At 42.4% G+C, this 23,219-nt stretch overlaps 1 protein-coding gene across 5 annotated transcripts in view; it reads left to right on the top strand.

The window, feature by feature from the left end:
* The window catches only part of RBM20 (RNA binding motif protein 20), a 184,043-nt gene that overhangs the window by 98,637 nt on the left and 62,187 nt on the right, over positions 1-23,219 (top strand). Inside the window, exon 1 of one of the 5 annotated variants that reach the window (XM_074339073.1) lies at positions 11,668-11,834. The exons of 2 other annotated variants lie outside the window; for them this stretch is intronic. In XM_074339073.1, coding sequence (XP_074195174.1) covers positions 11,809-11,834 — 26 coding nt within the window. In that variant the 5' untranslated portion in view covers positions 11,668-11,808. Of the gene's footprint in view, positions 1-11,667; positions 11,876-15,825; positions 15,954-23,219 lie in introns of those variants that run through there. 2 more of the 5 variants (XM_019725114.2, XM_074339074.1) reach the window with 2 other exon arrangements.

Here is a 23,219-nt window from a genome sequence, read left to right as displayed (position 1 = left end):
TGCAAAAAGATAAGGGAATGGAGGCCCACATGCTCTATTTGTTTTAAGAGATTAGTAGTAACCATAGGGAAGACTGATCTGTGCAGATTTGGTGGGGGGGAAGGTGTGAGATTTTTGATGGATTATCCATTAACATGAAATTGAAGAGCCATCTTACTTGATGCTACTTGTTGTTTTCTCAAGGGGTAAGTTCAATTGGTTGGCTGTTAAGTGGCATCCTTGCCTTGAAAAAATAACCACCAAAGGAAAACCACTCTTTTGCTTTTTAATTTATTTTTTAAATTTATTGGGGTGACAATTGTTAGTAAAATTACATAGGTTTCAGGTGTACAATTCTGTATTACATCATCTATAAATCCCATTGTGTGTTCACCACCCAGAGTCAGTTCTCCTTCTATCACCATATATTTGATCCCCCTTACCCTCATCTCCCACCCCCCACCCCCCTTACCCTCTGGTAACCACTAAACTATTTGTGACAACATGGATGGATCCTGAGAGTGTAATGCTGAGCGAAATAAGTCAGACAGAAAAAGCAGAGAACCATGTGATTTCACTGATATGTGATATACAAACCAAAAACAACAAAAGAACAAGACAAATAAATGAGAAACAGAAACTCATAGACACAGGAAAACCACTCTTAGCTGGTTTCCCAACCACCTTGGACTGGTCCTGAGCTGCCCTGTAGGGGCCAAGGCCCAACCTTTTCAAGTTAGGGGCAGCTGTGAGGGCAGTTGGTTTTGATTCAGACTGTAGAGACAGCATTAGTCTGTAGACTCTTTTCTCATGTCCTGATGCCTTAGAACTCTAACGTGTGTCTGTGACAGCGAAGGTGGATTCCTGACTCCAGCCATGGTTAAGTGGATACACTTGGGTAAGCTTTGTGAGTCCAGTCTTTGGCTCACCCTCAACATCACATTTTGATCAGTTGGTCTTGGATCAAACCTTTAAAACTTTAGATTCCAAATGTCAAGAATGAATTTCTGACCCCTTGGTCCTCCATCCCAAATTTGGATGGAACCTCTGAAATAATAATCAACACGAGGAAAAGCCTATAAATCATTTGTTGATCCAGAAAAGATTTAAAGGACTTCTACTGTCTGGAAAGCACCACGCTGGGTATTGTGGTGTCCTTGTCCTCGGAATGCTTATAATCTGGTCCTGTGCAGAGAACCCAAGGACCGTCACCTAAGGGGGAAAACTCTGCGGCTGGTTGTGAGAGTGATCTGTAACGTTCGTCATCCCGTTGCTCGTGAGGTTGGAGTTGGCCCATCTGGCTGGCTGGTGTTCTCTTCCTTCCCCATCTCTCAGTGAGCGTCCCTCCTGAATCTGGGCACATCAGTGAGTGTGACCATCCCAGCGGGGGGAGTACCATCTTTGGGCCAAGGTGTAAAGGTGGCTCTGCTTCTCTGTTTAAGACTCAGCAAAAGACCAAGTGAAGGAAGCCTGAAGGCAGGAACCCATCTTGCTGCTTATCACCAGGCTTCATGCAATTTGGGGCAAAGAAACAAAAATTAACTCATGGTTTATGCATCAGAATAGACTCAATTTCCTGGAAATAATTTCAGAATGGATATTGGAATTTCATTAATAAGACGTGGCTGGAGTGAAAAATGTACTCTCCTTGCCAATCCTCTCAAAACTCATTGTTCTATAATGCTCCTACACAAGTGAGGTTGGTACATTTACTAATTAATTCCACCAAGAAAACAGAGCTTTAGCAAACAATTGCCATGTGTGCCTTTAAGGGGAAACCAGCTTAAAATCAGATTTGTTTCCTCAGCAAGAATTAGAGGGTATGCTGCAGAAGCTTCTCCAAGCTGCCTCTCTCTTTCCTGGCAAGCTGTCAGGATGTTAGCTTTTGCCCTCCGACTTCCTTGACTAGTTTGATTCTCAGCATAGATTCTTCTTTTTTCTTTTTTTTTTTTGCTTTCTAGTTATTATTCTCCATTCATTGCGTGTGCTCTTTTTCCATTCCTTGTTCCTCTGATGGTGTTGCTGAGTTGCTTGATTCCAAACAAGGATGACTTTTGTACTCAGCTTGTTATGAAGTTCAGTGACATGTGGTGTTTTCGAGCTTTTATATCTTTATACTCTTCTGGTGTTTGACTACGGGATCATGTCTTCCTGAATATAACACTCAAATTTTAATTGAACTGAAAAATAAAACAAAGTTGTAGTAGATTGATTCCTCCTCCTCTTCCTCGAGAGCAGGTGTCAGAAAGCATTCAGAGTGTGCAGAGTATTAAAATACCAACTCCTTAAACTTAGGTTAGATCCCATCCTATTACTTGCTTCTGTATATACATGTGGAAGAAAAGTGATTCCATGTTGGAGGGTGTCTAATACTATGTTAGAGGGTATTTTGATCTTTTGCAAAAGCAGAGAAGAAAGACAGTGCAAGTGCTGGGCACAGCTCTGTTGACTAACTGATAGAGGTGATAAAAGGCAACCAGTGTTCTTGGAGCAGAATCAGGACAGGCTTGGGTGTCAGCTACTCTGCTCCTACCTGGGCAATCCCACAACACTCTCCCAGGTGCTCTTGATGGGGCCCATGCTTAGACGTTATCTCGGTCCATGGGAAGATAAGCTGCTGCTGTCTTGGGTGGCTGGTGTCCTGTGATCTCAGAATGATGGGGTAGACCATTCTGTGAGTCATTTATTCAACAATATTTACTGAGCTTCTGCTTGTACCTGGTACTATTCTAGGCATTAGGCATGCAGCAATAGAAGAGGCAGACAAGCTCCCTGTTCTCAGGGAGTTGATATTCCAGGGGAGGGACAGGAAATAGAGCATGAAATAAACAAGGTAATTTCAGAGAGCAATAAAGGTAGGATAAGGGGACAGACAGTGACCATATGTCCTGAGGTGGCCTCTTAGGGAAGATGACAGTAGCACAGGGACCTGAGGTTGAGAAGGAACCAGTCATGAAGACTTGAAGCAGTGCTGTCTGGTAGAACTTTCTGAATGCTGGAGATGTTACATACTGTGCTGTCCGTATGGTAGCCATTAATCACTTGAAATGTGGCTGGTACAACTGAGGAACTGTGTTTTAAATTTTATTTAGTATTAATAACTTAAATGTAAATTGCTACATGTGGCTAATAGCCACCCTATTAGAACGTGCAGATCTAGCGGAAGGACTTTTAAGGAGAAGGAACAAATTGTGCACAGGTCCCGAGAATGGTCACCCTGAGAGCCCAGGATGGGATATATGTCTGAAAGCTATGTTCAGTCTTTAAAGAGAAAATCTGAAAATCTTAAAAATGCTTCCTGCCTCTGTTTTGTGGGCCCCTGAGAATCTACAGAGGAACAACAGTTAACCAGATGGAATTAAAAATCCCTGCCGAAGAAGGACTTTCCTTTCCTAGAAGGGCTCAGTCCCACATCATCTAACACCTCTTGACTGGCTTCCTCTGTGAACGGGCCGTGGCTGGCCTTTGTCTGTGCAGGATGTTGCTGATACATGGGCTGAGCATGTTCATTAAGGAAACGAAGCCTCTCTTTGTTCTTCCTTGCATCATCTTCCTGTAATAAGAGGCTGGAACCTCTACCATTGCTCTTTCAAGAGGTTGCAAGGCAAATTCCTCTTACTGCCTTCCATTCTGAGACTTTATCTATTCTGTCTTAACTTTTCTTTTTTCCCTCACTGCTAAAAATGGCATAGCCAGCCCTGGTTATAAAGAGAAACTGGTGTTTAGAGATAGTTTACCACGAGCTGCCATGTATGTTGAAAGAGTTAGGATAAAAAGGGGTGTAGGGGAAGTTTCCAGGAATGTTTCCAGTAGTTTTCTCACATGCAACACATGCACTGGGATCTCTTAAGCTGTGGAAGCCTCTGTACCTGTTGGCCAAGAAGTGGGCTATTCCAAGCAGTCACTGGCTTATCCCAGCAGGGTAGAGGAGGGAGTGGCCATGGCAGGGACCAGCTCTGCCCATCCATTGTGGGTAGAGATTCTTTCCAGCAAGATTCCCAGCTGCAAACAGACATGAGGTGGCCTCTCCTGGCTCGGTGTGCTGAGGATTAGAGGCGGCTCAGCCACAGAGTCTAATCCTGGGCTAGCCTGGATTACTCATGGTTACCATTCTCTTGGCACTTGCATACCCAGAAGAAAACACAATTACCTAGCCCCACACTGAAAAATATATAAAACTGAGCCAAGGGGATCTAAATGTTCATTTGGAGACTACAGACCCAAGGCCACTTCCAGGGCTGAGCGGTGACCTTACCTTTTCCCCTTGGTCCTGCCTGCTGTCTACAGTTAACTCAGAGCTCTTCCTCCCTGCCCCCAAACCAGCAGTGGTTTGGGGTGGGGCCGGCAAGGGGAAAGCACGGAGGCTGTTGACTTTGAACTGTGGCATGTACCAAGAAGCTGTCTTGATGTTGATGACCTTGATCTCTCTGATGAGAAGTCTGAGGTCATAAAATGAACCTTTGTTTACCCTTGAGCAATGTGCCTGCATGTTCTGCCTGCTTTGTAAAAGGTGCCTTCCTGGACCACAAGTGTGAAAACCCGTCTGATTCTTGTGTTCTGGCCTCCATGAGAAGATGTCCAGGCCACACCTGGTTCGATTCCTCACTCCTCCACGTGCCCTGCCCTTACCTTTTGGCATGTGGTTCTCCAGCAGAGAAGTGCCTGCCAGACATGTCCCTTTCCCAGGGGACAGGGGCTGTCTAGACAACTTAATATGAGGGCTTTCATTTGAAGGTGCTTCTGTGTAAGCTCGATGGAACAGTATCAGCCCAACTGAATTCAAAAGTAATTCTAAAAATACTACTTGTTTTCACTGAAAAATAAACATGTTTATTAAAGAAAAATTGGAACATTTACAAAAGGAGAAAGGAGAAAAAAACTGACCTAGGATTCTACCACTGAAACACAGCTGCCCCCGTTAACATTTTGTTGTGTTCTCTAATAGAATTTCATTTTTCAACCTAAGGGTTATTTTGCCTTTTACATGCCTATAACCACTATATATGTATAGTGGTTACATCCACTGACACATATATGTATATATGTATATATATATATGATTTTGTGCACTGGTTTTTAATTGCACATTAAATAGTAAGTGCATGGTAAACATGGCTTTTGATGGCTATGAGGTATGTCCTTAAGTTCCTGTGCACTTGGCGCCGTAAGGACTCAGTAACTGGCTGCAGGTCACACAGTGAGTTGGCGATGAAGCTGCTGCTGAGCGTTCCTTACTCACTGGTTCTCAGCCTTTCACTGCCTTCATCCCTCACGCATGGGCTGTATGCTCGTGTGCCTCCCAGTGTGTCTTCTTATTGCGTAGAACCCTCCCCGCCCCCTACTGAGGATCACGACACCACCTGCTTTGGGACATCGCCCCAGGAATGGAAACCAAATTATCCGATTCCATCGTGTCCCCTCAAGAAACTCAGTATCCTAATAAATAGCAGTATTCGTTTGGGCCAGATTTGCCTCCTGCTTCTCCCAAACCAAGTCCCACCCCAAACCCTTCCCATCCTTTTGTGTTGGTGCTACCTCTGTACAGGAGGAAGGGTTCGCCAGAGGCAACGGGCAGGCTGGAATGTCCAGCAAATGGCCTTGGGCTGTGGTGCTCTGGGAACTGCTGCTGTCAGAGTGGATGGATGCCATGTCTCCCACCGCTTTTCCTCTCTCTCCCCGAGATCTGCTCTCCCCTTCAGGGCTGGCTTCATGGGGAGATGTTCACATAGGGCCTTTTGCTCAGAAGCGTTCTGTGCTTGGTTGAATGCTCTGCTGTTGCCATCTTGAAATTCTTAATAATTTTTTAACAATGACCGTGCATTTTCATTTTGCACAGGGCCCCACAAATTATAGCCAGTGCTGCTCTTGTTACACTTGGAACACACGTTACGTGCAGCAGTCATCTTATGTTACTCTGATATTTACACTGATGACTCACCTCCAACACTGGGAGGTGTTTGAGTAGACGGACAAAGTCTTCGGAATCAAACAGACTTTGTTACAAATAACCACATCCTGTCTTTAGGACCTTGGGTAAGTTCCCCAGTCATTTGGAGTCTCAGTGTTCTCATGTGATCTTAATTTTTTGAGACTTGTGGAGATGGAGAGAATGTGTGAAGCAGGTAGCATACTGCCTGTGTATTACCTTGTGTTCCTCCTTCCCGCCTTGCCGGGCACAGTGCTGGTATGCAGTCGGTACTCAACATGCACTTACTGTATTGGAGTTTGTGATGGTCTGTTTGTGCCTCTTCCTTTCCAAATGGGGCCAGGGTTTGTGTCCTAAAGTTGGGGTAAGAGCTAGAAGCACACAATTAGAAGGGCTCCTTCTAAGTACTGACTTTTCCTCTCCCGGGAAGCACACTCCAGGCCATGTATCAGGGCACCTTTTGTTTTTTCATTATGAAGTTCGCCATCCATTTGTCACGCTATGGTGCACGATAGCAGATCCTCAGCTAGCGGTGACTACACTACACGAGGCTGCTGCACCCACCTTGGACCGTAACCCTGGATGTGGCACGGTCTTGACCCAGGTTCCCGTGGTCGGTTGCAGCTGTCTGGCTCCAGGACCCGTGTTCTCAGTACCACTCAGCATGGCCTCTCCTTCAGGGGCCGCTGAGAGCATAGTCTTGGATACAGGTTTGGGAAGATGTGCGTGGTGGAGCGCATTTCAGTAAGCTATTATTTAAAATTTTGTAAATTTATGTTTTTTATTTTTCCACCATCCCTTCCCTTTGGCAACCGTCAGTTTGGTCTCTATATCTATGGTCTGTTTCTGGTTTTTGTTTCTTTTAGATTTCACATAGAAGTGAAATCATATAGTATTTTTCTTTCTCTGTCTGTATGTTCTTTTTGGACATATTTTTGGAGAAATGCCTATTCAAGTCCTCTGTCTAACTTATTTCACTTAATGTACGAGTAAGGTACAGTATACATTATGCATATATTATGTATGTATGTGCATACATAATATATACTGTATCTTCTTTATGCATTCATATATCAGTAAACACCTTGGTTGCTTTCCTGTCTTGGCTGTTGTAAACAATGCTGCAATGAACATAAGGGTGCATATATCTTTTTGAATTCGTGTTTTTTGTTTTCTTCAGGTAAATACCCAGAAGCGGTACTCCTGGGTTGTATGGCAGCTCTATTTTTAATTTTTTAAGGAACCTCCATGCTGTTTTCCGTAGTGGCTGCACCAATTTGTGATCCCATCAATACTGTATGAGGGTTCCCTTTTCTCCACATCCTCGCCAGCACTTGTTATTTATTGATTTTTTTTGAGAATAGCCATTCTGACAGGTGTGAGGGGTATCTCATTGTGGTTTTGATTTGCGTTTCCCTGATAATTAGTCATGTTGAGCACCTTTTCATATGTCTGTTCTCCATCTTTATGTCCTCGTTAGAGAAATGCCTATTTAGGTCCTCTGATCATTTTTTAATTGTATTGTTTAGTTTTTTTGGTGTTAAGTTGTATGAGTTTCTTATATATTTTGAATATTAACCCCTTATCAGATGTATCATTTGTGACTATCTTCTCCTATTCAGTAAGTTGTTTTTTCATTTTGTTGATGTTTTTCTTCACTGTGCAAAAACTTTTTACTTTGATATAGTCCTATTTGTTTATGTTTTCTTTTGTTGCCCTTGCCTGAAAAGACATATTTAAAAAGATATTGCTAAGACTGATATCAAAGAGTTTACTACCTGTATTTTTCTTCTGGGGGTTTTATGGCTTAAGCTCTTATTTTTAAGTCTTCAATCCATCTTGAGTTTATTTTTGTATGTAGCATAAAAAAGTGGTCCAGTTTCATTTTTTTGCATGTATCTGTCCAGTTTTCCCAACACCACTTATTGAAGAGACTATCTTTACCCCACTGTATATTCTTAGCTCCTTTGGCATAGATTAATTAACTATATAAGTGAAGATTTTTTCCTGGGATCTGTATTCCATTGGTCTATATGTTTGTTTTTATACAAGGACCATAATGTTTTGATTGTTATAATTTTGTACTATAGTTTGAAATCAGGAAGTGCAAGACCTTCCACTTTGTTCTTTCTCAAGATTTCTTTGAGCATTTGGGGTGTTTTGTGGTTCCATATAAATTTTAGGATGTTGTTCTAATTCTAAGAAGAATGCCATTGGTATTTTAATAGGGATTGCATTGAATCTGTATATTGCTTTAGGTGGTGAGGACACTTTAACAATATTAATCCTTCCAATCCATGAGCACAGTATATCCTTCCATATATTTGTATCTTCAGTTGCCACTCTCCCCACCATAGTTTTCAGAGTATAGGTCTTTCACATCTTTGCTTAAATTTATTCCTGGATATTTTATGATTTTTGATGTAATTGTAAATGAGATTGTTTTCTTAATTTCTCCTTCTCATTGTTCATTATTGGCATATAGAAACACAACAGATTTCTGGATATTGATTTTGTATCCTGCAAATTACTGAATTCATTTATTAGTTCTAATAGTTTTTTGGTGGAGTCTTTGTCATCTGCAAATGTGAGAGTTTACTTCTTCCTTTCTGATTTGGATGCCTTTTATTTATTTGTGTTGTCTGATTGCTGTGGCCGGGACTTCAATACTGTGTTGAATAGAAGTGGTGATTGTGGGCATCCTTGTCTTGTTCATGATCTTAGAGGAAAAAGCTTTCAACTTTTCATCACTGAGTATGATATAGCTGTGGGTTTGTCAGATACAGCTTTATTTTGTTGAGGTATGTTTCCTCTGTACCCACTTTGTTGAGAGTTTTTATCATAAAATGATGTTGAATTTTGTCAGATGCTTTTTATACATCTATTGATATGATTAGATGATTTTTATCTTTCATTTTGTTGCTGTGATATTTTGTTGAAAACTTTTGTATCTATGTTCATCAAGGATATCGGTCTGTAATTTTCTTTTTTTTTTGGTAATATTTTTGTCTTGTTTTGGTATCAGGCTAACGCCGGCTTTATAGAATGAGATTGGAAGCATTCCTTCCTCTTCAGTTTTTGGGAATAGTTTAAGAAGGATAGGTATTAATTCTTCTTTAAATGTTTGGTAGAATCCAACTGTGAAGGTATCTGGTTCTGGACTTTTGTTTGTTTGGGAGTTTTGTTGTTGTTGTTGTTATTGTTTTTTATTACTGCTACAATTTTATTGGTAATAATTGGTCTGGTTAGATTTTTCTATTTCTTCCTGGTTGAGTCTTGGAAGGTTATATGCTTTTAGAAATGTACTCATTGTGTTCTAGGTTGTCTAATTTTTTGGCATCTAATTGTTCATAGTATTTTTAAATAACTCTTGATATTTCTGTGCTGTTGGCTGTTATTTCTCTTCCATCTATGATTTTATTTATTGTACTGTTTTTTTGTTGCTGAGTCAGGCTAAAGTTTTGCCAATTTTGTGTATCTTTTTCAAAGAACCATCTCTTAGCTTGATTGATTTAAACAATTTATTTTTAGTCTCTATTTTGTTTATTTCTGCTCTGATCTTTATTATTTCCTCCCTCCTATTTACTTTTTTTTTTTTCCTAGTTCCTTTAGGTGTAAAGTTAGATTGTTTATTTGGGATTTTTCTTGTTTCTTGAGATAGGTCTGTATAGCTATGAACTTCCCTCTTAGAGCTGCTTTTGCTGCATCCCATAAAGTTGTCTTTTCATTTTCATTTGTCTCAAGGTAGTTTTTTATTTCCTCTTTGATTCATTGGTTATCAGGTAGCATGTTGTTTAGTTTCCAAGTATTTGTTTTATTTCCAGTTTTCTTCCTATAGTTGAGTTCTAGTTTCATGCCATTGTGGTCATAAAAGATGCTTGATGTAATTTCAATCTTCTTGAATTTATTGAGTCTTGTTGTGTAGCCTAATATGTGATCTATCGTGGAGAATGTTCCATGTGCACGGGATGAAAATGTGTATTCTGCAGTTTTTGGATGAAATGTTCTATAAATGTCTATTCAGTAAATTCTTATCCTAAGAAAGTCCTGAGCATAATGAAATAAGACAGAGAGGAAGGGCAAAATGTGCAATCCATCATCGGAGCCCTGCCTTGCACCTTGAGAAAACCTAGTAGATCATGGGAGGGACCCAAGGCCAGAGCAGAAATTCAGTCTCAGCCAGGTTGGCTGGTTCCCATAGGTCAGGATCTGGGACTGGCGCGTTTAGATGTCTGTGACTGTGTCATAGGCAGAGAGCCAGGCAAGCATGGGGCAGCCTGTGGGCTGTGACTAAATTAGGAAGACAGAGCCCTTGGGCTCTCTGGGGAGCTCACTGGGCAAGTGGGCCTCTGGTGGGCAGCTGGAAACTGGCTGTTCAGACAGACATGACTGACTTTCACTGTGACTTTTCATTAGTCTGCAGGAACATCACACACTGACCTAGCAGGAGAGAAGCTTCCTTGATACCAGTGATCACACCCCCGCCCTACCTCCAAGGGTGTAAGTAATATGGGAGAACCCAGTGACCTTTAATCCCTAGTCCTTTATAAGCAATTTTGCGGAGATTGTACCTTGTAAAAAGCATAACCTCCTGGATAATTTTGAGAGGGGATTATATTGGATACTGGGTATCACAGATGAATATCAGACAGTCCAGACAGGACAAACTGGGATGATGGCTGCTTTACTAACCTGGCAACGAGGTACCTGTGGACAGCAAATTTTGATTTAGAAAATCATGTGAAGGTTTAGTTTGGTTTGTTTATGTGAGTATTACAGTGTGAGATTTGGAAAGAGAAGAGGGAAACAAAGTGGCAGGAGAATGGTGGCTCCTGGGGAGAAACGTGACCAAATTTCTAAGTAATTAAACCATAAATCAGGCCAAGCCCATCCCCAGATCGCAGGGCCTTCAGTCAGATCCTCACAGAGGGGGCTTCTTGGCTTTTTCTTTTCTTTCTTCTTCTTTTTATTGTGGGATATCATAGTTTCTGTAAGACTTGTGGAAGGGCATAGCCTTAGAGCAGTTTCTCAGCTGTGGCACTGTTGATATATTGGGCTCCGTAATCCTTATTTGTGGGGTCTGTTCTGAAGATTTAGGACTTAGTGGCATCCCTAACCTCTGCCCAATAAATGCCAGTAGCCACCTCCAGTTCTGACAAACAAAATGTCGACAGCTTTCCCCAGGGGGAAAATCGCCCTTAGTTAAGATCCACTGCTTAGAGCAGAAGATAGTCCATTTTTCTTGCTGAAAAGTATTGTAGGTGAAATGATGGATCACCTCACTCCATCTCTTGCTCCACACACAAAAAAAAGAAGGGGCAAGCCATTCAGGAGGTTTGCTGGTTTGGAGTTAGTTTGTTAGTGCTGTGTGCTGTGGCTACATCGCTACAGGTCCTTTTGAGAACCTTCAGGACCAAATTGTCATCCGTAAAAAACAAGCAAATAAACAAACAAATAAACTACCGCCACTACCACCTCCACCAACAAAAAGTAGGAAGATAAACCGGGACAGGAGGCTTTGGAGTTTTATTAAAAATGGCCACATGATTAGCCCAAGTGCCCCCCTCCAGAAGCGTTCTCAGAAGCTGGCCTGGGTGTTGATATGTGAAGAGGCTGAGAACATGTGGCGTAAACATCGACTGATATTGTTTGCCATTTACACTCAGCATGTGTAATGCGGCAGGAATGGCTCCCGGCAGTGGCATGTGACTCCCCTTCCAGATGGGTATGCGGGGCGCTGGGACCGCTCTTTCCCTTTCGCTCGCTCCCTCGCTTGCATTCCCCCTCCTCTGCCCCTTTCCAGACTCCTGAGAGTTTAAGTGGAAGCTTGTCATGATTGGCATGCAGAAAGCTGGTAGAATGTCATTGGAATTTTCTAGGGAGGCACATGCGCAACACCCAAAATGACTCCCGGCTTCGGTGGCCTCAGGTCAGTGCTCAATGCCAGACTCCCCGGTCTTTTTCAGAAAGGTAAGGTTGCATGACGTCATCCTACCTTTCCCCAGCGCAAGGGGGAAATCAAGGGGTTCCTTTTTATTCTCTAGTCCAGGCAGCACTTCTGACCATATTCTTGGCGCTAAGCATTTGTGCATGAGTGTGCGATTTGTCTGTATCCCCACCCCCTCCCTTTTAAAAAAATGGTAACAAATGATTCATAACAGCAGGGTAACATGTGACCTCAAACAGCTCTCCAAGACCCCAGTGAAATCATCAATCCCAGTGTCAGGAAGTCTAGATGTCCTTTTTACACGGGTTACTAAACTCTTTTATAAAGAAAAGTCGGGTGGCCGCGGGAAAACAGATTGCGTTATCATCAGATCTGAGGGAATGGAAGGGGACATCTTTGGAACCCTGAAGCCTTATGAACGATGGGGGGTCTCTTAAGATTGAGGTGTTTTGTGTTCATTGCTGGAATTAGTCAATAATGGAAACTGAATAGAAAGACGTTGGAAATGTCTCCTGTCTGTTGCGTGCCGAGTCCGACTAATGAACCTGGTGGCGAGTGCCCTGTTAGAATTCATGAGCAGGGGATATTTTGCTAAGAAAGAATGCTTAGACGTTGCTTCTAAGCACCTCTGAAGGAGCCATGACACGTATTTCAGCAACTATTAGGTGTCTTTAAAATGAAGTTAAATTTTCAAAGCAAAACTATTTTAAAGTCCCCCAAGCGAGCAGGAAGCAAGTGTACATACTTCTGTCGCGAGGTTCAGGGGACGTATTTGGACATGGATGTGATGATGTGTTAGCAGGCTCAAGCACAACCACACGTGACTCACCTTTTTCTTTATCTGAGGCGATTAAAAGGAGCTTCGATACGTTTGGGAGAGGAATACTGGTTTTCTATTGCAAGTGTGTGAAAGCAAACGCACACTCGTACACTTGTAAAATGGCGTGTACGATGTGTCTTAACATCATGGGAATTTTTTTAACCTTAAAAAAATCCATTATGTAGCTTTGCCACTGGTTTCTGCCTTATATGTGTTGGATTTTTTTTTTTTTTTTTTTTTTCAAAATGTCAGAAGACTGAAGGGGAGAGGGTTAATGTTTTCACACACTTGTGCCCTCCCCCACATGCATACGCTAACAGCTGCCATGTATGATTTTGTGGAATTTGATATTTCGAATGAAATGACTTCCTTATTTTCCATAGTAATATAATAATCAATTTTACCATAGAGAACTGTGTACATGTCAAGCCTTGGCTGCTACTAATTAGCAATGGATGGGGTAGCAGGGGAAAGTGCTGGAGAGCAAGTTTGAGTGAAAAGTCAGTCATTGAGTTTTAACCATTCTTTCTTGCTCCAGCCAAGGCAGTTTTCAATCTGCTTGGATGTTAACTGCAGGTTTAGTTTATGGTGATCTGAGACAAATATCTAGAATGGCACATGCAGCTGTAACCGATGGGCCTTTCCCTCTAACTGTTGCTACCTTGTGTTTTATCTCCTTTCTGCAGTAACTTCCATATGGCCATGGCTTTGTAAAATAGAGGCAAAAGCCAGAAGTAACCAACGTATGACATTCTCTGCCTTGGGTGGCACCTTTGTTTTTTTACCTATAGTCAGAAAGGTATGTTTCTTACGGCACCAGAAACTTCCATCCACTTTGGGAAATGGAAGCTTTTTTACCTAAGTAGTTTAGTTATACGGTATATTTATAAAGTTACAACCTCAAGGTTCTCATTTACTCTAAAGAATTTAAAAGAATTAAACAGTGCACATCTTGAATACAAACACAGAAACATATACCGCATGTGTCACAATGAAACACTTAGCATGTTCTGCTAAGGTCTGCATTCCATGTGCTTAGTGACAGTCATAAATTCAAGTGAGTTGAACAAGTGTTTGTTCGGTGCTTCTCGTTTGCCTGGCAGTGAGCCAGATAGACAATCAGGAATTTGAAAGATTTTAGGATGTGGATGATGTCTTCCAGGTGCTCATAATTTAGAAGGTAAAAGAGTCATCCCTCAGCAAGCGTCACCTGGCTCTCTGAGGCAGAAACTGTATGGACACTCTGGGAGAAGACTTGCCACAAAAACTATTTACTGAACTCTGTGAAAGGTGCTTCAAGATAGCTGAGAAATATTGGTTGCTTGCCCGCTGTGTTTGTGACTCTTTGTGGGCTTATAAAAATTTCAGTGTTTATTCTTAAGGATAATTTAAGACAAATGGTCATGTTGTTTGTTGTGGCAAGAATGGCTTGTGGGGCTCCAAGTAACGAAAACCAGATTGATTCTAATCCTTATAGATTGGGTGAGTCTCAGACTTTGCTTCACAATATCTCTCCTGGGGAGCAATTAAAAATCCCGATGTCGAGGGTGAATCAGAATCTCTGGAGATGGGGCCCAAGCAACCATATTTTTTAAAAACACTCCAAGTAAATTGCAGTGGCACCAAGTTTGAAATCTAATGATTTAGATGAGTTACAAAAAAAAAATTTTTGAGTCTACAGTGAGTTTGGAAGGTGGACTTTCTCATAATCTTGATGTTGCTTGACTAAAGAATTGTTGGCATTCCGGAGTCTGACCCTTCTGTTCTCTGCATTAGTGAACTCAGTGTGAATGGAACTATGCTTTCTTCCTAGTCAACAAACCTGATAACGTGACGCTGAGCCAATCAATTAACTAAATTACCTGAGGTTTTGTGAACCTTGAATGTTTTGATTCTAGGAGGCCAGATGTTGAACATGTCGATTGAGTCTCTTAAAGAAAGGTAGGTGTAAGAGTGATCACAGGTACCCACTGAAACTATTTTTGCAGTGTTTGAAACCTCCATGGAACAGGAAGCTCCTTCCTGATGTGCAGGGGAGCTCGTTAAAGGTAGAGGTGGCTCATTAAAAATACAGTAGTTAATAAATTTCTTATAACTCACTGTAGATGCTCACAGTAGAAAAGTAGGTTTAGTGGCTCTCAAAGGGCAGCATCTGTACCACCTGAACTAGTTAGAAGTACAAGTTCTCAGGCCCCAACCCAGACCCCCTGAGACAGAAACTGGGGGTGAGCCCAGAGTCTGTGTTTTAAGAAGCTCTTCTGATGGCCACCAAGGTTTGAAAATCACTGGTCTGGTTTCACCTTGTCATTTTACAGACCAGTCTGTTCATGGGAGGTTAAGTGCCTCTCTCAGAAGTCACCCAGGACTAGAGGAGCAGTAGAGGCTAGAACTCAGATCTCTCAGTGTAAAATCTATCTCTACCCCCCGGGCAGGTCATCCTAACTTTTCCGGGTGTCATAAATAACAGCTTTAAGAAAACACCCACCATCCTAAAATCATAAGGCAAAAAGGAACCTTGAATGTTATCTTATCTGACCCTCTCATTTCACAGATGAGAAAACTAAGTTCTGCAGGGTGAAGTGAGTGCAATAGGACGGTATTGGTGGCAGAGCCTGTAGAAGAAATGGGTCTACTTACAACCCAAACAGTGCCCCTCCCCCACCCCCACTGACCCCACTGCCCCCACTACCTGTTCACTTTCATATGGTGGACTCCTAGCATTTGGCTTAAATTGTGTTGGTTAAAACATCCAGGTTAACAGTCAGGCAATTCCGGGCGGCGGAGGGAGGGTGGGTGGGTGGTGGGCAGCGATTTTTATGGAGAATTTTAATTCTTTAACATTAAAAATTTATTCTAATTTAAAATTGGCTCGAATTTTCTAACATTACCAGAAAAATCTCAGTGATATAAACTATTAAAAATAAAGTTTAGAGAACATAGGGACCATTCATTCTTTGAGCATATGTTTCATCTCAGAATCATGCAGATTAGACACTTATATCTCCTCAGATCACACGCTGAAATTGCATTTTCTTCAGATTTAGTTAAAAGGAAAAATGTGGCAACAAGTCTGTTTGTTGAATATTTTAGGATTTTATCCTTGGTGTGCTTGATGGTATTTACATAATTTGACAGCGTTCAAAGACTGAATCGAATCCACATTCTTTGCAGAACTGCATCTTCAAAGCCTTGAGCAGCGCATACACGGAACACTTACCCAGGAAAACAAATGGAAAATGAGATACACAACGATTATCTCCACACACATACACGTGGAGCAGGTGTGTACGTGTGTAGCAATGCTTATTGGTTCCACACACCTCCCATGTGCCAGGCACTATGACATGAAATGGGACACATAATTCCTCTTTCACAATGCTGATGGGGCAGGGAGGAAATCAGATGAGCCATTGCATAGACGATTATGAGAGAGGGTGGTAAGACTGAGCAGAAAGTGTAACTGAGGCTAACGGAGCAGCAGGGCATTATGGGGGATCATAGCAGGGGCACCAGCACTCACTGGATGGGGGAGGGAGTCAGAGAAGTCTGCCTGGAGGAGGTGATGTTTGAATTGCATGCTGAACGTAGTTACTGAGGTGAGGGGGAGTAGGGAGGAGGTTGTCTGTGTGCACCCTGTCCTTCAACGGGGCAGTACTGGCCTGTAAAACCCTGAATATTTCATTTGCGTGTAAAAACATTAACATTTGGCATCTTAGAAAACTTGTATAGCAATTTTAAAATATATATTCCAAGCAGCTTGTTTTCCCATCTCAAAATGCTCCGATGTTCCCCAGAAAAGTCTAAGTTGAAGTCACCATACCTTGTTACTGAGACACGGAAAGATCTCTCCTGACCCCAGAAGTCAAACCAACTCCATTGATTTTAGCCTGCGCAAAACCAGTGAAATTCTGCTCAACAGGAATTTCCTGAAGAATTGTGTGTCAGACAAACCAACTCCAGCCCGAACAGATAGATTCAAGCTGCATTTGACTGTGAAAGCCTGGATTTGTCTGTGGAATGTCTTTGTAGAGGAGAGCCTCTTATAATGAGGCACTTTTGGTATTTCTTTCCCTGAACCTTCATAGTTAGAGTTAAAAGAACCTCTTCTTGTGCTGAATGGCCTGCCCAAAAAAAGAGGGAAAGGAGAAATTAAGTTAGTGCATCTTGCCTGGCCCCCAACACATATATCTGAACCAAGTCATTTATGTAACATTGGTTTCTTTAGAAGCATTCCCGGGAGCTTAAAAGTACCTTAATTTGTGAGCAATAATAATTATTCAATATTATTTAATAATAATTATCATCATCATACTTTGCAGAGCAACTGCCTCATCATGTTAGATCTTTACAACAGCTAACAGGTCAGATGTTATTATCTCCGTTTGACAGATGAGGAAATTAAACCTTACAGTTACCAGATTCCAAATGTGGAAGAGACGTTGGAGATTCTTTCATATCCAGCTTTCTCGTTTTACGAAAAAAGGAAAGCTGACAGACCTGTAATCCCACAGGGAGTAAATAGTGGCTGTGCGACCAGGTCTGGGTCTTCTGATTTCTAGCTCACCACTTTTTTTCACTTCACCATGCTGCCTGCAATATACAGGGGTGTGTTAAAAAAAAGTGGGAGAATATACATTTGTTTCTTTAGAAGAAATACTGTTGAAAACAGCCCTACATGCTGTTTAATGAACATATGCATGTATAGAAAAAGGCACTTGTATACTTTTTTCTGTATGTACCGTGTTTCCCCGAAAATAAGATCTAGCCGGACAGTCAGCTCTAATGCGTGTTTTGGAGCAAAAAGTAGTGTAAGACCCGATCTTATTTTACTATAAGACCGGGTATAATATAATGTAATGTAATATAATATGATATAATACCAGGTCTTATGTAATATAATATAAAACTGGGTATAATATAATATAATATAACATAATATAATACCGGGTATAATATAATATAATATAATATAATATAATATAATATAATATAATATAATATAATATAATACTGGGTCTTATATTAATTTTTGCTCCAAAAGACGCATTAGAGCTGACTGCCTGGCTAGGTCTTATTTTCGGGGAAACACGGTAGATAGATACAGACAGATGGACAAACAGATATATGGTTAAATAGACACCACAGGTGGATGTCACTGGGAAGATGGAGGTGGAATTGGCTTGGGTAGAGGCTCAAAGGGGACTTTATTTTATCTGTATAATTTTATTTTTTTGATAAAAAATATCTGAGGCGAAAACGACCCTAACAGTACAGTAGCATTTGTTAATTTGGAGGGATGGGCAATGATTTCATAAGTATTTGTTACATTCTTCATATTTTTGTAGTTTTAAAATTCAAAACAAAACAAATATGAATATTAAGAATAATTACCACCTACAATACTATCATCTTATAAAATAAAGGGTATTTTAAAGAAAGAAAAATGGCACAGAAGGAAAGAAAAAACTAATATAGGGCCCTTGGTGGGAAGTGGACCTTAATTCTCTCTTATCTTTAAGTGTTTTTTGTTATGACACTAGCACAATGTATATTATTTTCTCTGCATTTGCTGCATTATCCATTCTTTTTTGTATATTTTGAGCCCTTATAGTATCTCCAGCAGGAAAGGCATGCCCTCTTTTGTCATTTATAAAACTGCTAACTGAGCCTTGTGACTGCAAATCCCTCTGGTTCTGAGAATCTTATTCTACCTGATGAGAGTGGTACAGAGTATAATGGACCAAAAGGCTGGTGATTCGATACCAAATATGTTATTGAAAATCATACTCTGGATGTATCAACTAAACTCATTGTAGTAATCATTTTGCAATATATACATGTATCAAATCATTACTTTGTACACCTTAAATTTATGTTATATGTCAATTATATCTCAGTAAAGCTGGAAAAAAATTTAAAACCACTATGACAAATTGGGGAGGGAAAAAAAACACCACAGAATAAAGACAAAAAAGCTTTATATTTTAGTACCTTTAAACAAACAAAAAACCGCGAAAAACAAAAATCACATCTGAGGAAATAGGACCAGGAATGTGGTTTTACAAGCTCCTTTAATGAACCTGGAACGAAGGACAGAATCTTGGTCTTTACAGTAAAAAGACCCTCCTTGTTCACATCCCAGCCAAGTCCCTTATTCGCTGGATGCCCTCGGATGGTTCATCTAACCTTTCTTGGTCTCAGTCTTCTTAATATAAATTGGAAATGGTCAAATTTGACTTACCTACTCTTTGTCCCAGAGATCAGATAGCTAATGAAATGAAAACACTTACTAATACTCCAACTGCAAAAACATGAAACAAAAGAGAGATGATAGGATTATCATCACTGTTGTGAGTCACTCCCAGAGGTGCCATGGTGACAGGAATTATCATATGGTAAGATAGCTGGAGCCCAAATGTGGGAAAACAACATTGACCCAATAATCTCAAAATTAGTCACAGATGCCCAGTGAGTGAGAATCTACAGCCTGATCCTTAACCAAGAAGCGAGCACTATCAAAAGAGTACGTGGTCTCACTCTGCTCCCCGAAAAGGAGAAGACTCACCAGTCAGGTCAGCCTTGACGGGGACGTGTCACATCGTAGCGGCTGCATTAGCCCTGAGGAATGAGGAGAACTGGGTTCCAGGCCCTGCTCTCTTCTCTCTGGCTCTGTGACTTGGGTGGACTCATATATTACGCCAACTTCACTGGGCTTTTCTTTTCTCTGTAGGTTGAGTGGGTTAAACTAAATGATCTCTAAGGCCTCTTCTTGCACTTAATATTTATAATAATTAGCTAGAGTTTGAACGTCAGCCCCAATATTACTGTAGCAGCATCATTGTCACCTCGTAACCTGGCATTTAGGGACTGTTCCCTGTGTTCACATCCCGACTTTGCTTCTAAGAGTGTTACAGTCGGGTTGAGGATGTGTGATTTGAAGTTCAGCTCCCAGGAGACAATGGAAGGGCAGGACCCAGCAAAGACCTGACCCTGAGCATCGCACGGTATTTGACTTGGCCACACTAGAAGGGTGTGACCAAACCTGGAAAACATTCTCTTTCCTGGTCATGAGTCCTCTCACCTGAATTATATTTTATATTTTAGCACTTAAGAAAAAATGGCACATTTGTTGCTTGGCCTGGAAGGGGAACTGAGTTTAGCTAGAAGTGAATTTAAATTCCTGAGTGGTTATCTTGGAAGATATTGTGCTTAGAGAGAATGTGACCAATCGGGTCTGTGAGGCACTGCCGTGCCCTGGGCTGTAGTTCTTGGCTTCTGTTTCCGGCTGGCTGAACGTCACCAGGGAAAAGTGTGATGTGAGTCCACACACATTCACACCACTGAATTTCAGCTGCGTCTCGTTGTTATTCCACAGCCTTTACGTCTATTGTTGACTACTTATTCGGTTCACCAAACAACTGTTACAACTCTCTGTTCTCCCCAAGTCCCCTTTCCTGCTCCCTCCTCTCTCAGAAGATGTCCACTCTTATTTTTTACTTCTCTCGATATTTACATACCTTTGTGTTTGCTGTCATCCATTGCTATGCTATCCGTCGCTAAGGAAGATTTGTCTCTGCCTTGGCAGAGCTCACCTGCCATCTGTACTGATGATGACATTGAGGATGACGATTTTGGCTGCTACTTCATTTGTTCAGTGAATGCTTACTGTGTGCTAGAACCGGGCAAAACAATTTATGTACACCCTGTCATTTAACTCTCAGAGCAAGCCTACTACACCTTAGATGTAGCCACCCCTGCTTTAACGATGAGGACCCTGAGGCTTAGAGAGGATACGTATTTTCCCACAGTCCCCAGCTTGTAAGTGGCAAACTGGAATTTATACCCAGGTTAATACTAACTCTGAAACCTGAGCTCTCCGCCTCTGGGCAGAGCGCTTTCCTATCCCCACACCCCATCTGCGATGCAGAGCACAGTCACATTGAAATGGCTGCTACTTCATAAACATGGCTGAACTCATTTTAACTTGTTCTATCCCGAATCCTAGTGGCAATGAGATTATCTCCAAGGATGTGAGTGACCCATGTCACTTCCTTTGTAGAGGACTGTTTTCTGAAAGGGAAGGGTATGTTGTGATCACACAGAAAATGTCCTCTTTCTAATAAACTTCCCGGCAGTGCCACAGCCTTACATCTGTGCAGCACCTGCCTGCATCAGCCTTCATCCTGTAAGTGAGAAAAGACTGTGACTTCTCTTTTTAGAAATAAGGACACCGAGGCTCAGAGAGGTCAAGTCTGTGTATTGCCTACTGTGACACAGCTGACAAGCAGTGAGGTAGCACTAGAACCCAGGATGCCTGATTCCGACCCACAGTTCATACGGGCACCTCACAGCCCCACAGGTGCTCCGTATATGCTCCTGTCTCCTCCAAGTGAAAGAAGACTCCAGGCCCGTGTCTTTGAGCTGACTTTCTTCTCAAGCAGGCTCTCCTTACGTGGTGGTTCAAATTCAACCAGTTTAGCAGCCCAGGCATGGTTTGACAAGAGGGTGTCTCTCTCCAGATGGCGCCAACACATTGTCAGGGAGTGTCCGTCCCTTAGTCAGTCACTGTGGCCAGGGGGCTCTGACTGGCTGGGTCTGCATCACGTTAAATGGGGATTAGTATTCCCATTTTACAGATGAGAAAATTCTGAGGGTCGGAAAAATTCAGCGACTTTTCCCTGATCCCACACCCAGTCACAGGCAGATGGAAGCGCTGGTCCCGGACCACAGTTCACCCTACAGCAGCCTTTCACCAGCAGCTGATGCATTTTTGCTTCCGTAGATGGATTAATGAGCCCAGAATGTTTATATGTCTCTGTTCAGAGTTCAGGGACAGCTCTTGAGTTGGCCTTTCCGTTCGTTTGTTGCATTTCTCTACAATGTCTGGGCTTGAACCACTTCCTCCTGTGCCTTGCGGTGTGGTGCTCTGCTGGAATATTCATCACTCTCTGTGCTGGTCTGTCTCCTCTCGGGGAGGGTTCTCTTTTTCCCTCTCTGTGTCCCCACCACCTAGCAACTTCGCCTGGCACATAATAGATGCTCCGTCCATGTGGGCTGAATGGAAGTCCTCATGAATGCCCTCTTGGCCCCTTCGTGGGAGTGTGCAGAGCAGAGGCCCCACGCGGCCTGTGGCTTGAGTGCTCCCTCCCTTCCTTTCAGGACAGGATCGATCACATCACAGAAATCGTGCTGAATTTCCAGCACCCTGACTCAAATCGAGGAAGGGTGCTGCCTCCCTCTTTGTGCCCAGACACTAACTAATCCATCATTGCGTCCTATTTGGGGCTCAGAAAAAAAAACGTGAGCTTTGGGACAAATAATGAGCATTTGGGCCAGCTGTTGTGGTCTCCTCGTGGATACAATATGTTGCACATCGTTCTGGCACTATGGAATTAAACCATTAGAAACAGTTTTCACCTGAATCTCCTAAGTCTCCCAGCATTCTAAAGGCACTTAGGTCTCCTTTATTTTGGGTTTTATTTTTAAAACTCTTGAGAGAAATGCTGCTTTAATTAAAAACAACAACAACAACTTTCTAAGCGAGCAGAGAACCAAAATTTTTTTAGTGTCATGAGGCACTGTGGATTCTTTGTAACAATTAATGGCCCCGAAGGGAAACGTCAGCGCTGGGGGCAGTGAGCCTGGTGGAGGCCTGGGTGAATCAGAATGGCTGTGCTGTGCTTCTGCCAGCGTGGACCAGCCCTCCTCCCGGTGATTGTGGGGTAGCTCTTCTAGCTCCGTGCCACGTGCCCAGCTTATGTAACTCACTGTGCTGCTCGCCGGCCTCCGAGGTTTGACTGTATGACTGCAATAGTGCTGCCGCACAAGGTGTAGGAGAAGAGAGGACGCAGTAGGTGCATAGAACGTTGCCCCCACCCGCTTCCCAGGCACGGGGACTTCCCTGCTGTCACCTCTGGAGCTAATGGGTCCAGAGGGACTGACTCTTTGCATCTCCCGGTGCTCAGTGAGTCCCTTGCATATCGGAGGTTAGTTGGTATCTCTCTGAGTAGAGGACAGGACCGCAGGTAAATACGGGTGAGGACGATAAGTTGGTGGTGAAATAGATAGTTCTGGGGCTTACCTAGGGCTTTTGGAGACAGGGCTATTTTGTCACGCTCTGGAAGCTGGTTTGAATGATCTGGGGTCTCATTAGGTTTTACTGCTACCCAGCTTTGTGGCTTTGGGCAAGTCACTTTCTGTCTTTGTTAATGAGGGGGGTGGAGGAGTCGATCCCCAAGGATCTGCAGGTCTAAGCTTTCCTAGGTTGCCATTGCCCCGGCTGGGTAAAGACAGCTGACTTTCAAGAGGAAGACACCTCTGGGTGTTTCTGGATTCTGGCTGAGTTTCCAGAGGGTCTTCAGATGCCAAGTCAGATGGCCTGTGCTCTCCAGGACCTCTGGGGACATGAGTTGCTACCAACAAGATCCAGCCAATGTCCCCACACCCACCACTGCCTCTCTGAGCAGAAGCCTCTTTTGTATCTAATTTTCCTGGTGGATTGTATGAGTTTCTTATTTGCTTCTGTAACAGATTGCCACAAATGCAGT

This window comes from Rhinolophus sinicus, linkage group LG07, assembly GCF_036562045.2.
Source record: "Rhinolophus sinicus isolate RSC01 linkage group LG07, ASM3656204v1, whole genome shotgun sequence".
Classification (NCBI taxonomy): Eukaryota; Metazoa; Chordata; class Mammalia; order Chiroptera; family Rhinolophidae; genus Rhinolophus; species Rhinolophus sinicus.
Note: the sequence above shows the minus strand (reverse complement) of the source record. Positions and strands in the feature narration are given on the sequence as shown.